The sequence below is a fragment of the Neoarius graeffei genome, chromosome 19 (genome assembly GCF_027579695.1).
Source record: "Neoarius graeffei isolate fNeoGra1 chromosome 19, fNeoGra1.pri, whole genome shotgun sequence".
Classification (NCBI taxonomy): Eukaryota; Metazoa; Chordata; class Actinopteri; order Siluriformes; family Ariidae; genus Neoarius; species Neoarius graeffei.
In genome coordinates, this window is record NC_083587.1 from 47,111,934 (window position 1) to 47,128,868 (window position 16,935).

Below are 16,935 nucleotides of genomic sequence, written 5' to 3' on the forward strand. Positions count from 1 at the left end.
TATATCTAGGAACGGTAGCATTAGGTTGTATATCTAGGAATGTTAGCAATAGGTTATATATCTATGAACGGTAGCATTAGTTTGTATATGGGTCAGTCCATGAAATGATGTTACTTTTCATTGGTCCGGGTTTACATAATCATTTCATCTTTAATGTCCATGATTTAAAGAAATATTTAGCAGATTATCCATAAATATTGTTTGAAGAAATAAAATAAATAAATAAATGAAGTTTTCTTTTGAAATAAAGAAATGTGAAACATTTTCTTCCCCTGTGACTGGACACGGATGACACGTTTTTTGTGACTGGAATATTTGCTGACTTTCCTATATCTAGGAACGGTAGCATTATTTTATATATCTAGGAACGGTAGCATTAGTTGATATACTGTGTGTGTGTGTGTGTGTTTGTGTGTTGCTTGCTTTTGTTTTTTGACACAGTGATGTCATCTCTTTTCAGGGGAAAGTAGATGCACGCTCAAGAAGTCGCTGCTCGACAACAAATGATGCAACTGACTAATTTGCATACCAAAAAATGAAGAATTCAGATTTTCTGAAGACATTAGAACACAATAAAATAGAGTTGTATCAGAACTACACAGTTGTGTGAAGATATGAAGTTTATCTTCGACTGGTGAATGAATGTCTATGAACGAGTGAAAATGTTTTCAACACGAGAGGATAAACTTCATATCTTCGCACCACCGTGTCATGTTATTTACCGTAAATCCTCTAATATAGGCCGGGGCCTTTATTTCACTCAAGTGCATCTTGGTCCAGGCCATTATTGGAAGGAGGCCAGAATTAGAGGCAGGCCTCTATTTCTATTTGAGCAAAACAGACTACCAGTGGAATGAATAAAAACGAGATTTTGTGTCTATTTGAACCTATAAAATAGGTTCATTTATTGAAAAAGTACAGTTACCATAACGGTATACAGAACATTATCAACAAATACCGGTAATTCAGACATCCTTTCCAGCAGGGTTGAACTGTAAGGTACGCACTAGCGGTGTAATCCCCCCCCCCCCCCCCCCCCCCCCCCAAAAAAAAAACGCTTGCGTGCTGCAGTTTCTATGAAGAGTCGATCTATAGGCTTATACACAAAACAACGATAGAACTTTAACTTGAAATTGAACAATAGCCTTCCATGAACACCGGCTGATATTTGAACAACATATGTGAACTACACACGACAATAAACAATAAACTCTTTATAGCCTCGATTAGAATCTAGTGAACTTGCTCAGCACTACCGCACGCACGACTCTGACACACACTGTAGCGCAACGTGGGGTACATAGACTCGCTGAAAAACTCCTCGGGTATTTTTCTGAGTTTACCGAAAATCAGAGTAGAAGGAGCCACCCACCCTCTGTCTGGTTTGAAGCGGTTCTTTAGGACATTGAGCTTTACAGAGTCCGGTGCACATTTTAAGGCATCTGGTTGAAGTTTACCTCTGTCTGATAAATCTGATGTCAGTGATAGCGGGCTGACTCGTGGCTCATTAGTAAAGCTATCTGATGGCTCATTTGTCAGCAAGGTGGAGCAACCATCTACTTCTGATCGTAAGGGACATGAGGAGATGTAGGTGTTCTTATATGAAATTCACTGGATGTATGGCTAGTTTCAAACTCAGAGGTAGATGAAGGCAATTCCCTCAAAGGAACTGAGCTAGCATCCAGCTGCAGCGTACTGCTGCTAGGTTGCGGAGGAGTGGAAGCTGCCGGTGCCGTGTTACTAGCTGATACTGGAGAGGACTGGCAAGCAGATGACACCCCTGGATCACTGCTTTTGGACTTTTTCGTAAAAGTCTGAAACAAGCTCGTTTGTTTCAGGGTTCATTTACTCATTTTTGACTCGCTTCTCAATAAATTCTCGCACAAGCTCTGACTACTGACGATTGTCTGTCTCCGTTTCTCAAAACTGGAGAGAATCTCAGTGGTGCAAGAAAAGTATATCTGCATTGACCAATGAGCTTTCTTGGTCACGCACACCCCGCCCACTCCTGAAGCACACAAATGCGCCGGCACACACACGTCTCTCTCTCTCTCTCTCTCTCTCTCTCTCTCTCAAATTATGTTGCATTGCCAAAGCATTCAGGTAACAATTATAATTAAAAAAAATATCTCTCTCCCCAAGGTACGCCTAGTGCGTACGGCCATACGCCTGGCGGCGCCACTGATCACAATTGTCTTTCAGATCGGAACGATTGTGTAAGGCCACTATGATCTCAGAAACATCGTTGGTTATAGCCCCGGCCTGTATTAGAGTCCGGCCATTATTTACCTCCTCCGACAGCGAGACCGGCCAATATTAGAGTCCCGGCCAGTAATAGAATACAGGCCAGTATTAGAGGATTTACTGTATATCATATGGACACATCCACACACACAAAAAAACAAAAACGCAAGTTCATTAAAAGAATTTTTATTTTAAACCGGTTCACCATTTTGACAACGTGCGTCTAGTCAGCAGGAAAACACTGGGAGTGACGTTACCAGAGTGAAATTTTGGGAATTATTATACATACGGGCCAGTTTTTCCATGGAACAAAAACATGTATTCTATTCCCTTCTAGCGGCTTTATTGATAGCGTGCAATATTATCATGTTGCTTATCCTACGTGTATTACACCACTGTCCCGAATGGAGAATGAGCATGCAGTATTATTTCAATATTATACATAATAATAATTAGTGTTTGGTCATTGGAAATAATTTTGACCTAAAAAGTTGAAAAAGTCTGAAAAGTTTCCAAATCCAGTCACAAAATCAGCAAGTTGGCGTAACCGGTTAGACACTCCGTATGTTTACATGTACATATTCCACTATTGTTCTGAATATGACAATATTCCATTTGGACATTCTGTTCTGTTTGGAATTTGGCCTTATTGCAAATTTAGTATTTTCCAGTTAAGACACGTGGGATATGCTGATATTATTCGGGGTTTCGGAGCATTCTTTGGACATAAGGAATATGTGTCTCAATTGGGGTTTTTATGGCAGCTTGCGACACATGGCCTCTTGCCTGTTTACGGTCAGCTCTGTGCATTGTACACAAACCACCATGGGGGCATTTTATCTTAATCGAAGTCTGCAAGGCTGCATGTAAAATAGAAATATGAATGGAATATTCCTTTTCATTAGTTATGTAAACAGCTGAGAAGGAATATTTGTCTTTTTTGGAATTGGGTCAGAAAGTTGAATATTTTGTACATATAAACATAGAGACTGAAACACATTATTTAAAAAAAAAAATCAGTTTTGTCAATATATTGCAACATCTAATGCTATGTACTCTCTTCAACAGGTTTGAGCTGTGAGTGTCAGACAGGTTTCAAGATCCTGAACAGCAACGGCGGATACATTACCTGCCAAAAATGCACAGACACCAAACTGGTATGAGCTCATATGCTTACGAACAAGCAAACTAGAAGCAGGCTTGTAGTACTCGAGTCTGACTCATGCCCTAATATTAAGGACTCAGAATCAGAAACACATTTATTGCCAGGTATGTGGACACACACGAGGAATTTGACTCCGGTTTCAGTTAGCTCTCATAGTACAAAAACAGATAAAAAGCATATACACAAACAAACAAAAAAAAAAAAGAGGTGCAATGCAATAGGTGCATAGTGCAAACTAATCCAGGTAAGTCAAGTATGAAATAGATAAATAAAAAAGTATACAAAGTTAAAGTATACAGTGTGCACAGAATGACAGTATGAGTGTGCAGATATTTTACAAGTGATATTACTGATATATGAATCTGGATTTTAGCTGTTCATCACAGAAAGGATTTTCCCTTTTGGTGCAATATGGTGCATAGTGCAAAGATGAAATAGTAAATATAAATAAGTATAAATATAATATAAGTAACAGTGAGCACAGAATGACAGTACGAGTGTGCAGATATTTTGCAAGTGATATTACTGATATATGAATCCGGATTTTAGCTGTTCATCACAGAGACAGCCTGAGGGAAGAAACTATTCTTGTGTCTGGTTGTTTTTGCATACAGTGATCTATATCGCCTCCCTGAGGGGAGAAGTTTAAACAGTTTGTGACCAGGGTGTGATGGGTCCGCAGAGATGTTACCTGCCCGTTTCCTGACTCTGGACAGGTACAGGTCTTGGATGGAGGGCAGGTTGACACCAATAATTTTCTCTGCAGACCTTATTGTCCGTTGCAGTCTGTTCTTCTCCTGTTTGGTGACCGATCCAAACCAAACAGTGATGGAAGAGCAAAGAACAGACTGAATGATGGCAGAGTAGAATTGTGTCAGCAGCTCCTTAGGCAGGTTGAGCTTCCTGAGCTGGCGCAGAAAGTACAACCTCTGCTGAGCCTTTTTGATGATAGTGACTGTGTTGGTCTCCCACTTCAAGTCCCGAGAGATTGTGGAACCCAGAAACCTGAAGCTTTCAACAGCAGTCACAATGTTGTTGGTGATGGTGATGGGCAGCAGAGTGGGGGGGGGCTCCTCCTAAAGTCCATTGTCATCTCCACAGTTCTGAGCGTGTTCAGCTCCAGATTGTTCTGACTGCACCAACAGACCAGCCGTTCAACCTCCCGTCTGTATGCAGACTCGTCACCATCTCGGATGAGGCCGATAACCATTGTATCGTCCGCAAATTTCAGGAGTTTAATGGATGGGTCTCTTGAGGTGCAGTCGTTGGTATAAAGGGAGAAGAGCAGTGGGGAGAGCACACACCCTTGGGGGGCGCCAGTGCTGATAGTCCGAGTGCTGGATATGATGCTCCCCATCCTCACCTGCTGCTTCCTGTCAGTCAGAAAGTTTGTAATCCACTGACGGGTGGAGGAGGGCACAGTGAGCTTGGTGTGGAGGATGTCTGGAACAATGGTGTTGAATGCCGAACAGGATCCTGGCGTACGTCCCTGCAGTGTCAAGGTGTTGCAGGATGTAGTGTAGACCCATATTTATTGCATCATCCACTGACCTGTTTGCCCAGTAGGCAAACTGCAGGGGGTCCAGCAGGGGGTCTGTGATGTCCTTCAGGTGTGACAACACCAGTCTCTCGAAGGACTTCATGACTACAGATGTGAGGGCAACAGGCCTGTAGTCATTCAGTCCTGTGATATTGGTTTTCTAAGGAACCGGGATTATTGTGGAGCGTTTGAAGCATGAGGGGACTTCACACAGCTCCAGGGATCTATTAAAGATCTGGGTGAAGATAGGAGCCAGCTGGTCAGCACAGACCTTCAGACAAGAGGGTGACACACCATCTGGGCCAGGTGCCTTCCTGATCTTCTGTCTGCGGAAAAGCTGACAGACATCCTCTTCACAGATCTTGAGTGCTGGTGGGGGGTCAGAGGCGGGGGGTGGCAGAATGACAGGGGGTGTAAATGGGTTTTTCATGACTGAAGGGGGGAGAGGTGTGAATGTGTCGCATCTGCAGTAAAACACATTCAGCTCGTCAGCCAGTTGATGGTTCACTGCAGTGTTGGGGGATGGTCTTCTATAGTCAGTAATGTTCTGCAGGCCTCTCCACACTGACGTCGGATCGTTTGCTGAAAGACTGTTTTTAATCTTATCAGCATAGCTCCTCTTCGCTGCTTTCACCTCCATTGTCAGTGTGTTTCTGGTCTGATTATACAGAACTCTGTCTCCACTTTTGTAGGCCTCTTTGTTCTGTCGAAGTTGCCTGAGTTTTGCAGTGAACCAGGGTTTATTGTTGTTGTATATACGGAAGGTTTTGGTAGGCACACACACATCCTCACAAAAACTGATGTAAGATGTCACAGTATCAGTCAGTTCATGCAGGTCTGAGGCTGCAGCCTCAAAAACACTCCAATCAGTGCAGTCAAAGCAGGCTTGTTGTTCCACTTTGGCCTCATCGGACCATCTCCTCACCGTCTTAACTACAGGCTTAGCAGCTTTCAGCTTCTGCCTGTAGGACGGGATAAGATGAACCATACAGTGATCAGATAGTCCCAAGGCTGCACGGGGGACAGAGTGGTATGAGTCCTTTAAAACAGTGTAACAATGGTCCAGAGTGTTAGTGTCCCTGGTGGAACACTTAATGTGCTGTTTATATTTTGGCAGTTCATGGCTGAGGGTTGCTCTGTTAAAGTCCCCCAAAACAATGAGCAAAGAGTCCGGGTGTTTTTTCTCCATGTTGTTTATCTGGTCAGCCAGGTGTTGTAACGCCTCATTAATACCCGCCTGAGGGGGGATGTAGGCTCCAACCAGAATAAACAAGGAAAACTCTCGCGGAGCATAAAACGGTTTGCAGTTTATGAATAATGACTCCAGATGACCCCTCCTAGAACTGCCACCTTATTGTGGTGGAGGGGTTTGTGTGCTTGAATGATCCTAGGAGCTATGTTGTTGGGGGCATTACGCCCCTGTTAGGGTCTCCCAAGGCAGACAGGTCCTAGGTGACAGGCAGACTAAGAGCAGTTCACCAAAACCCCTTATGGATAACAATCTATCAAGGACCATGACGTCGCCAGGCATGGCGCAGCCGGGGCCCCACCCTGGAGCCAGGCCCGGGGTTGGGGCTCATATGTGAGCGCTTGGTGGCCGGGCCTTTGCCCGCGGGGCCCAGCCGGGCTCAGCTCGAAGCGGTGACGTAGGCCCGACCTCCTGTGGGTTCACCACCCACAGAGGTAGCCGTAGGGGGCTGGTGCAGTGTGGATTGGGCGGCAGTCGAAGGCAGGGGCCTCGATGACCTGATCCCTGAACACAGCGGCTAGCTGTTGGGACATGGAATGTCACTTCGCTAGGGGGGAAAGAGCCTGAGCTTGTGCGGGAGGTTGAGAGGTACCGGCTAGAGATGGTCAGGCTCACCTCCACGCACAGCTTGGGCTCCGGAAACCAGTTCCTTGAGAGGGGCTGGACTCTCCACTTCTCTGGAGTCGCCCATGGTGAACGGCGGCGGGCTGGTGTGGGCTTGCTTATAGCTTCCCAGCTCAGCTGCCATCTGTTGGAGTTTACCCCAGTGAATGAGAGGGTCGCCTCTCTGCGCCTTAGGATCGGGGAGAGGGCTCTTGCTGTTGTTTGTGCCTACGGGCCAAATAGCAGTATAGAGTATCCGGCCTTCTTCGAGTACCTGGGAGAGGTACTGAGAGGTGCTCAGACTGGGGACTCCATTGTTCTACTGGGGGACTTCAACGCTCACGTGGGCGACGAAAGTGACACCTGGAGGGGCGTGATTGGGAGGAACGGCCTCCCCGATCTGAACCCAAGTGGTGTTTTGTTATTGGACTTCTGTGCTAGTCACAGTTTGTCCATAACAAACACCATGTTTGAGCATAGGGGTGTCCATAAGTGCACGTGGCACCAGGACACCTTAGGTCAGAGGTCGATGATCGACTTTGTTGTCGTTTCATCGAATCTCCAGCCCTATGTCTTGGACACTCGGGTGAAGAGAGGGGCTGAGCTGTCAACTGATCACCACCTGGTGGTGAGTTGGATCCGCTGGCGGAGGAGGAAGCCGGACAGGCCTGGCAGGCCCAAATGTATGGTGAGCGTCTGCTGGGAACGTCTGGCCGAGCACTCTGTCGGGGAGGTCTTTTAACTCCCACCTCTGGCAGAGCTTCTCCCAGCTTCCGAGGGAGGCGGGGGACATTGAATCTGAGTGGACCATGTTCTCTGCCTCCATTGTCGACGCGGCTGTTCGGAGCTGTGGCCACAAGGTCTCCGGTGCCTGTCATGGCGGCAATCCCCAAACCCGGTGGTGGACACCGGAAGTAAGGGATGCTGTCAAGCTGAAGAAGGAGTCCTATCAGGCCATGTTGGCCTCCGGGACTCCTGAGGCAGCTGATGGGTATCGGCAGGCCAGGCATGCCACAGCTCAGGCAGTTGCAGAGGCAAAAACTCGGAACTGGGAGGAGTTCGGTGAGGCCATGAAGGAGGACTATCGGTCGGCCTTGAAGAAATTCTGGCAAACCGTCTGGTGCCTCAGGAGGGGGAAGCAGTACTCTGCCAACACTGTTTACAGTGCGGGTGGGGAGCTGTTGACCTCGACTGGGGACATTGTCGGGCGGTGGAAAGAATACTTCGAGGACCTCCTCAATCCCACTGTCACGTCTTCCATTGAGGAAGCGGAGGCTGATGACTCAGAGGTGGACTCATCCATTACCCAAGCCGAAGTCACTGAGGTGGTTAGCAAGCTCCTCTGTGGCAAGGCACCGGGGGTGGATGAGATCTGCCCCGAGTATCTCAAGTCTCTGGTTGTTGTGGGGCTGTCTTGGCTGACACGCCTCTGCAACATCATGTAGCGGTCGGGGACAGTGCCTCTGGAGTGGCAGACTGGGGTGGTGGTCCCTCTTTTTAAGAAAGGGGACTGGAGAGTGTGCTCCAATTATAGGGGAATCACACTTCTCAGCCTCCCAGGGAAGGTTTACTCCAGGGTACTGGAGAGGAGAATCTGGCTATTAGTCGAACCTCAGATCCAGGAGGAACAATATGGTTTTCGTCCTGGTCGCGGAACACTGGACCAGCTCTATACCCTTCATAGGGTGCTCGAGGGTTCATGGGAGTTTGTCCAACCAGTCCACATGTGCTTTGTGGATCTGGAGAAGGCATTCGACCGTGTCCCTCATGGTATTCTGTGGGGGGGGGTGCTTCAGGAGTATGGGGTTCGGGGCTCATTGCTAAGGGCTGTCCGGTCCCTGTACGAACGGAGCAGGAGTCTGGTTCGCATTGCCGGCAGTAAGTCAGACCTGTTCCCAGTGCATGTTGGACTCCGGCAGGGCTGCTCTTTGTCACCAGTTCTGTTCATAATCTTTATGGACAGAATTTCTAGGCGCAGCCAGGGGCCGGAAGGAATCCTGTTTGGGAACCACAGGATTTCGTCTCTGCTTTTCGCAGATGTTGTCCTGTTGGCTTCTTCAAACCAGGACCTTCAGCATGCACTGGGGCGGTTTGCAGTCGAGTGTGAAGCGGCTGGGATGAGAATCAGCACCTCCAAGTCAGAGGCCATAGTTCTCGACCGGAAAAGGGTGGCTTGCCCTCTCCAGGTTGGTGGAGAAGTCCTGCCTCAAGTGGAGGAGTTCAAGTATCTCGGGATCTTGTTCACGAGTGAGGGAAGGATAGAGCGTGAGTTCGACAGGCGGATCGGTGCGGCCTCCGCAGTGATGCGGTCGCTTTACCGGTCCGTCATGGTGAAGGAGCTGAGCCAAAAGGCGAAGCTCTCGATTTACCGGTTGATCTACGTTCCGACTCTCACCTATGGTCATGAGTTTTGGGTAATGACCGAAAGAACAAGATCGCGGATACAAGCGACCGAAATGAGTTTCCTTCGCAGGGTGGCTGGGCGCTCCCTTAGGGTGAGAAGCACAGTCACTCGGGAGGAGCTCAGAGTAGAGCCGCTGCTCCTCCACATTGAGAGGAATCAGCTGAGGTGGCTTGGGCATCTCTTTCGGATGCCTCCTGGACGCCTCCCTGGGGAGGTGTTCCAGGCATGTTCCCCCAGGAGGAGGCCCCGATGAAGACCCAGAACACGCTGGAGGGACTACAGTGGGGCAAAAAAGTATTTAGTCAGCCACCAATTGTGCAAGTTCTCCCACTTAAAAAGATGAGAGGCCTGTAATTTTCATCATAGGTACACTTCAACTATGAGAGACAGAATGGGGGCAAAGAATCCAGGAAATCACATTGTAGGATTTTTAATTAATTAATTGGTAAATTCCTCAGTAAAATAAGTATTTGGTCACCTACAAACAAGCAAGATTTCTGGCTCTCACAGACCTGTAACAACTTCTTTAAGAGGCTCCTCTGTATTAATGGCACCTGTTTGAACTCGTTATCAGTATAAAAGACACCTGTCCACTACCTCAAACAGTCACACTCCAAACTCCACTATGGCCAAGACCAAAGAGCTGTCAAAGGACACCAGAAACAAAATTATACACCTGTACCAGGCTGGGAAGACTGAATCTGCAATAGGTAAGCAGCTTGGCGTGAAGAAATCAACTGTGGGAGCAATTATTAGAAAATGGAAGACATACAAGACCACTGATAATCTCCCTTGATCTGGGGCTCCACGCAAGATCTCACCCCGTGGGGTCAAAATGATCACAAGAATGGTGAACAAAAATCCCAGAACCACACGGGGGGACCTAGTGAATGACCTGCAGAGAGCTGGGACCAAAGTAACAAAGGCTACCATCAGTAACACACTACGCTGCCAGGGACTCAAATCCTGCAGTGCCAGACGTGTCCCCCTGCTTAAGCCAGTACATGTCCAGGCCCGTCTGAAGTTTGCTAGAGAGCATTTGGATGATCCAGAAGTAGTCTGGCTAACACGACTTCAAAGCTCTGCGAGCATTTGGTCTGGCAAAGATATTAAGCCCAACCGTTTCCCAAAGTGCGTGGTTGACCCGCCTCCCTGAAATGCCTCAGTTTGCTACTGGTCGAAGCCAGAAAAGGCTGTGACGAAGCTTAAACCAATCACATCACTCTTTCCTCTGACGTATGTGACGCAACGGGGCTAACTGGTAGATTAAACTCTTACTGAAGCCGGTTGGGAGCAAGGCGAAAACGTCCTTCCTTTCAATAAATACCTCCAGGGCTGCTCTTTGCTCCGTTTTCAATGAGAACTTGCTCCATGTTCATAATGTTTCTAGTGAATGAAGCGCTTCTGGCATAGATTCTGTAAACAATCTATGGCTTCCGGTCGCAGTTCTACTACGTCAGTGCCTTGAACACACCTCTACCCAGGGCCGTTGGAGATGCTCAAAGTTGATTGGCTCCTGATTTTTCGGGAGCTTGGAAGAGCTGCAGATAGCTTGCCTTGCCAGACTAAGCTCGCAACAGGCCCTCGTGTTGCGTCACACTTAGGATGGGCGGGCCCAGGCTAATCCAGAAGAGGATTGGGAGAATGTCATATGGTCAGATGAAACCAAAATAGAACTTTTTGGTAAAAACTCAACTTGTCGTGTTTGGAGGAGAAAGAATGCTGAGTTGCATCCAAAGAACACACCATACCTACTGTGAAGCATGGGGGTGGAAACATTTATGCTTTGGGGCTGTTTTTCTGCAAAGGGACCAGGACGACTGATCCGTGTAAAGGAAAGAATGAATGGGGCCATGTATCGTGAGATGTTGAGTGAAAACCTCCTTCCATCAGCAAGGACATTGAAGATGAAACGTGGCTGGGTCTTTCAGCATGACAATGATCCCAAACACACCGCCCGGGCAACGAAGGAGTGGCTTCGTAAGAAGCATTTCAAGGTCCTGGAGTGGCCTAGCCAGTCTCCAGATCTCAACCCCATAGAAAATCTTTGGAGGGAGTTGAAAGTCCGTGTTGCCCAGTGACAGCCCCAAAACATCACTGCTGTAGAGGAGATCTGCATGGAGGAATGGGCCAAAATACCAGCAACAGTGTGTGAATACCTTGTGAAGACTTGCAGAAAACATTTGACCTCTGTCATTGCCAACAAAGGGTATATAACAAAGTACTGAGATGAATTTGCAAATAAATTCTTTAAAAATCAGACATTGTGATTTTCTGGATTTTTTTTCTCATTTTGTCTCTCATAGTTGAGGTATACCTCTGATGAAAATTACAGGCCTCTCTCATCTTTTTAAGTGGGAGAACTTGCACAATTGGTGACTGACTAAATACTTTTTTGCCCCACTGTATGTTTCTCGGCTGGCCTGGGAACGCCTCAGTGTTCTTCCCAAGGAGCTGGCCAAGGTGTCTGGGGAAAGGGAAGTTTGGGCTTCCATGCTCAGACTGTTGCCTCCGCGACCCGGCCCCGGATAAGCGGAAGGAGATGAGACGAGACTCCAGATGAGGACTGCATGATTTGTTTAGAACTGTGACATCAGTACACCAACCTTCGTTAATGTAAAAGCAGACTCCGCCTCCCCTCGTTTTCCCCATGAGCTCCGTTTCGCGGTCGTGACTTGACTTGGACTCGAGCACTGATGACTCGGACTTGGACTCAGACTCGTGCATTAACTGCATTCGGACTTGTAAATTGCAGATGAGGACTCGAATGTTTTCTTTATTTTTTGTAACATTCCATAATAATTTGGCATAAGATATTTATATCTACATCAATTTTTGTCCTAATTTCATGCGAGAGTGTCACACTTGTGTGCCTTGGTGCGTGCATTAGATAGACTCTCAGGCATGCTCTGGACAGCGTGCGCGCCAAGCGGATTCTCGCACGCACACCGTAAATGACTCACACCTGCACAGGATTAAGGCGCAATCAGCGTGCTGATATAAAAACTGTGAAACCACACTTACTTTGCCAAGTATTGAGTTGTGTTGCTGACACATTACCGAGCCTTATTTCCTTGTTTGGTTTCCTGATCCCTGATTTCCTGTTTCTCATCTTTGATTCTGCAGAGTCTATAATATCCTGTTTGTGCCTCGCTTGACTTACTGCCTGTTTCACTGTTTTATGATTTTGCCTGCCATTCTGGATTGTTTTCCTGTCTTCACTTGTATTAATAAACACACCTTCTGCACTTCCATCCGTCTCCCAACTATCTCTGATAGAATACTTTGCACTCCCTGATAAAAAGAATGAACATTCACCTGTTCATCCGTCATGTTCAGGAACAAACTGATGTTAATGGCGCTAAAACGGCCACCGTCAAATGGTGCAGTTGGAGTCTTGGTCTCGACTCGGATCAATAGTGGACTCGACTCAGACTCGGCTCTAAATTTTTTTAATGACTTGACTCGGACTTGAACACTGGGGACTCGAGACTGGACTCGGACTCGAGGTTTAGTGACTCGACTACAACACTGACTAGAAGAGCACAGCAGTGGTCCTAAATGACCAATGTCCAGCACAATTTCATAATTTCTTTACACTTGATTAAATCAAGTCCCCTTCTGTGCAGAACCTGAGCTAACTGTCATAATCCTAACTTGATCTAAGCCTAGTGGTACCAGGTCAATGCTCGGTAAAGCGAGTTTACACTCAGTTGAAAGCACAAGAGACAGTCCATTAAAGAGTTACACTAGAACAGGAATGTTCTTATGTTAGTGCAGCGCTTCCTGGAAGAGATGTCTGTGGACTATATTTTAATGAAGACTCAAATTAAATGAACTCAGATTACCAAGTTTGCTTTTTATCGAATCATCCTTTTTGGATTTCGGTTTAAGAAAAGTATAAAGATGAATTTGTAAATTAAAAAGGTTTCTCTTTCCACTTTTCACATTGGTTCTTTTTGCCAGGTCTTGGGTTTCTCTCTGTGTTAGGAGCTAAAGGCAGATTGATCATAATAAACCAAAAGTCCATGGAGTGGAGTCACACCTCATCCACCTTGGTTCTGGACTTTTACAACTAACACTTATCATTTGTTTACCTAATTTATTCAGTGTAATGGACAGTTAATTGTCTTGTAAGGGAAATGACATTATGCAATTGCTAAATACACTGCAACCCTGCTATAACGAACTCCTTGGGGGACGTCCAAATAGTTTGTTATACCGAAAATATCATAATACTGACATGGACCCACTTGTCACACCAAACATTCACTCTAACATAAAACAAGACACCCCCCATGCCAGGATCTGGTCTTCCCAAGCAATCTTCTGTCCCAGTTCTACCCAGTTCTTTGAGGCAAATGGGTGCAGCGCCGATCTCCATTTCTATAGTCCTCGGCCTTTTGCCTATTATATAACTAGGTTTACGGTGGGGGTGGGGGGTCTGGTCCTCTGGTAATCACAAGAGTTTGACTCCCGATTCACATTTGTATTGCAGCATGTCTTGCCAGATGACAGTAGGAACCATTTTTATGATGGTCTTTGGTATGACCTGACTGCGAGTAGAACTTGCAATCTCCTGGTCGAGAGGTGGACACGCTAACCACTAGGCCAGCTCGCGGTAAAAACAAGACCAACTGTGTTTAATTAGGGCCCGAGCCCTATGGGCGAAGGCCCTATTGTTCTTGTAAGAGTTCACTATTATTCTTCTTCTTCTTCTTCCGTCTTCTTCTTCTTCTTTATTTTTCTCCGCTGTTGGGCCATTTTCGGGGCGCTTGCCATGGGCGAAAACGCACGAAATTTGGCACCAGTTCCGAGAATTGCCACCGCTACTCAGAACCAAAAGCCCAAACTTGGCCGGGGCTCAGGGCCTCTATAGCGCCCCCTAAGTCGTTGTGATTTTGGCGTCCCGCATTAAGGTGCCTGGTTGCCATATAGTTTGTAGTACTGGCATGCCATTTGGTATGCATATGTATCTCACTAAGCCGGACAAAAATCTATTGCCAATGCATTAGCCACGCCCAACAGGAAGTGAGGTAATTTCACTTTTGTGCGAAATGCATGGCCACGAAGACGGCGCAACTCCTCCTAGACCGTTCATAGGAATGTCACCAAAATTGATACACATCATCTACAGACATGGCTGACAAAAGTTACTAAATACGTTTCACGTAGCATAAACCGTTCAGAAGTTATACGTCAATCAATTTTCACTTCAAAATTTTACATGCTAAAAAATTCATAACAAATCTTCTAATTGCTCAACACTGCTCATACTTCACACGCTAATCACTCATTGGGCTTCTGACATGTTACCCCATTTCTGTGATATTTCGCCACTGGGGGCGCTATTTTTGGGCAAAAAATCCAATCTTTCCTCAAATTTGGTCAAACTTCACGGCCACCCTCTTACTACCTCCCATGTCATGTATACCACATTTTGGGAATTTTCGTCCATGGGGGGCGCTGTTTTTGGCCGACGCTATTGCTCCAAAACGGGTTTTTGGTAAATAATTCCATAATGCTTTCCCTTCACACCACTACCTTGTGACAGTACGTTGCTGTTGTAGACACTTATTTTTCCAACTCATAATCGCTCATGTACAGCATAGCACCACCTACTGACATGGGAAAAACCAAAAAATTTATTCTTCAAAAATCCATATCTCATCTTCTATTTACTCAATTGTCATCAAACTTCATACGCAAACTCTTCATAGCTCACCTGACATATATGCCAAATATTGTGCACTTTCGCCCCTGGGGGTGCTGGTTATGGCAAAAATGATATTGCAGCTTCTGATTTGTCAAACTTGGCAAGCAAACTCTTTACAAGACCCTTATTGGGGCGCTTGCCATGGTCGACAATGCACGAAATTTGGCTCCTTTTTCTTAGACTGCCATCGCTACTGAGAACCAGAAGCCCAGATCCAGGCGGGCCTCAGGGCCTCTATAGCGCCCCCTAAGTCATTGTGATTTTGGCCTCCCGCATAAAGGTGCCTGGTTGCCATGTAGTTTGTAGTAGTGGCATGCCATTTGGTACGCATATGTATCTCACTAAGCCGGACAAAAATGTAATGCCAATGCATTAGCCACGCCCAACAGGACGTGAGGTTATTTCACTTTTGTGCGAAATGCATGGCCACGAAGACGGCGCACCTCCTCCTAGGCCGTTCATAGGAATGTCACCAAAATTGATACACATCACCTACAGACATGGCTGACAAAAGCTACTAAATACGTTTCACGTAGGACAAGCCGTTCAGAAGTTATACGTCAATCAATTTTCAATGCAAAATTTTACATGCTTAAAAATTCATAAATCTTCTACTTGCTCAAAACTGCTCATACTTCACACGCAAATCACTCATTGGGCTTCTGACGTTACCCAATTTCTGTGATATTTCGCCACTGGGGGCGCTATTTTTGGGCAAAAAATCCAATCTTTCCTCAAACTTGGTCAAACTTCACGGCCACCCTCTTTCTACCTCCCATGTCATGTATACCACATTTTGGGAATTTTCGTCCATGGGGGGCGCTGTTTTTGGCCGACACAATTGCTCCAAAACGGGTTTTTGGTAAATTATTCCATAATGCTTTTCCTTCACACCACTACCTTGTGATAGTACGTTGCTGTTGTAGACACTTATTTTTCCAACTCATAATCGCTCATGTACAGCATAGCGCCACCTACTGACATGGGAAAAACCAAAACATTTATTCTTCAAAAATCAATATCTCATCTTCTATTTACTCAATCTTGATCAAACTTGATCCGCACACTCTTAACACGTCACCTGACATATGTGCCAAATTTTGTGAACTTTTGCCACTGGGGGCGCTTTTTTCAGGCAACAATTTATATCTCGGCTTCTGATTGGTCAAACTTGATCAAACTTGACACAACAACTCTTCATAGGTCCCTTGACATGTATACCAAATTTGGTGAACTTTCACCACTGGGGGCGCTCATTGCACTGTAGCAGTTGCAGGAGAGGTGTTTACAGTCATGAGGCACCAGGAGTATGTTGTTTTGGTTGCCTTAAACACACATGACTTGTGGGGAATGGGTAGGCAGTCGGGAGCAAGTGCTGTAGCGTTACATACAGACTAATAGATGTCTAACAGAAGACAATCCTATGTAGCTATAGCTTGGTGACTGATGAGGTAAATACATTAATTTGGTTGGGAAGCCATGGCATAAAATGTTCTGTCCATGACAACATCTCAGCGCACCGTCTACTCTGTGTCCAATTCTGTGCTTAGTCGCCATTGTGGGAGTAATGTCTCTTGCCGAAGAAGCTGTGGAAGGTATTTCGCGGGGACTCATGCCCCCGCCCCCCTTGGCCGCTGGCGCGAGGGCCCGTCAAGGCCGCTTGCGGCTTTAATTTATATTTACACTTAATTCACTTACATATTTACAAAGTAAGGGAAATAAGTCACATTCACCATCGTTTGCTTGCCGCTTTTTCTTTCTTTTCAGCCCATTATGTTGATTGCAATTATGGACAAAGTCATATTTTTCGACAAATTTGTTGCTTTCTTTCAGCACACTTCAGACGTTCCAGGATATGAAGTTTGTCTTTGACGGTGTCACGTCCGCACGCACACAAAGGCCCACCTCAAACTGCTACTCATGTGCATGCACGCAGCACTATTAGGACTGATTACCATGCACCTGTTCAGGATTAGAGGGCAATCACAGCGCACGCTTATAAGGACTCTCACTA

The 16,935-nt window shown here is 46.2% G+C and overlaps 1 protein-coding gene across 5 annotated transcripts in view; it reads left to right on the top strand.

The window, feature by feature from the left end:
- The window catches only part of tmem67 (transmembrane protein 67), a 110,807-nt gene that overhangs the window by 23,681 nt on the left and 70,191 nt on the right, over window positions 1-16,935 (top strand). For all 5 annotated transcript variants that reach the window (XM_060900187.1, XM_060900188.1, XM_060900190.1 and 2 more), the window contains one exon: window positions 3,313-3,401. In XM_060900187.1, the coding sequence (XP_060756170.1) occupies window positions 3,313-3,401 (89 nt within the window). The remainder of the gene's footprint in view (window positions 1-3,312; window positions 3,402-16,935) is intronic.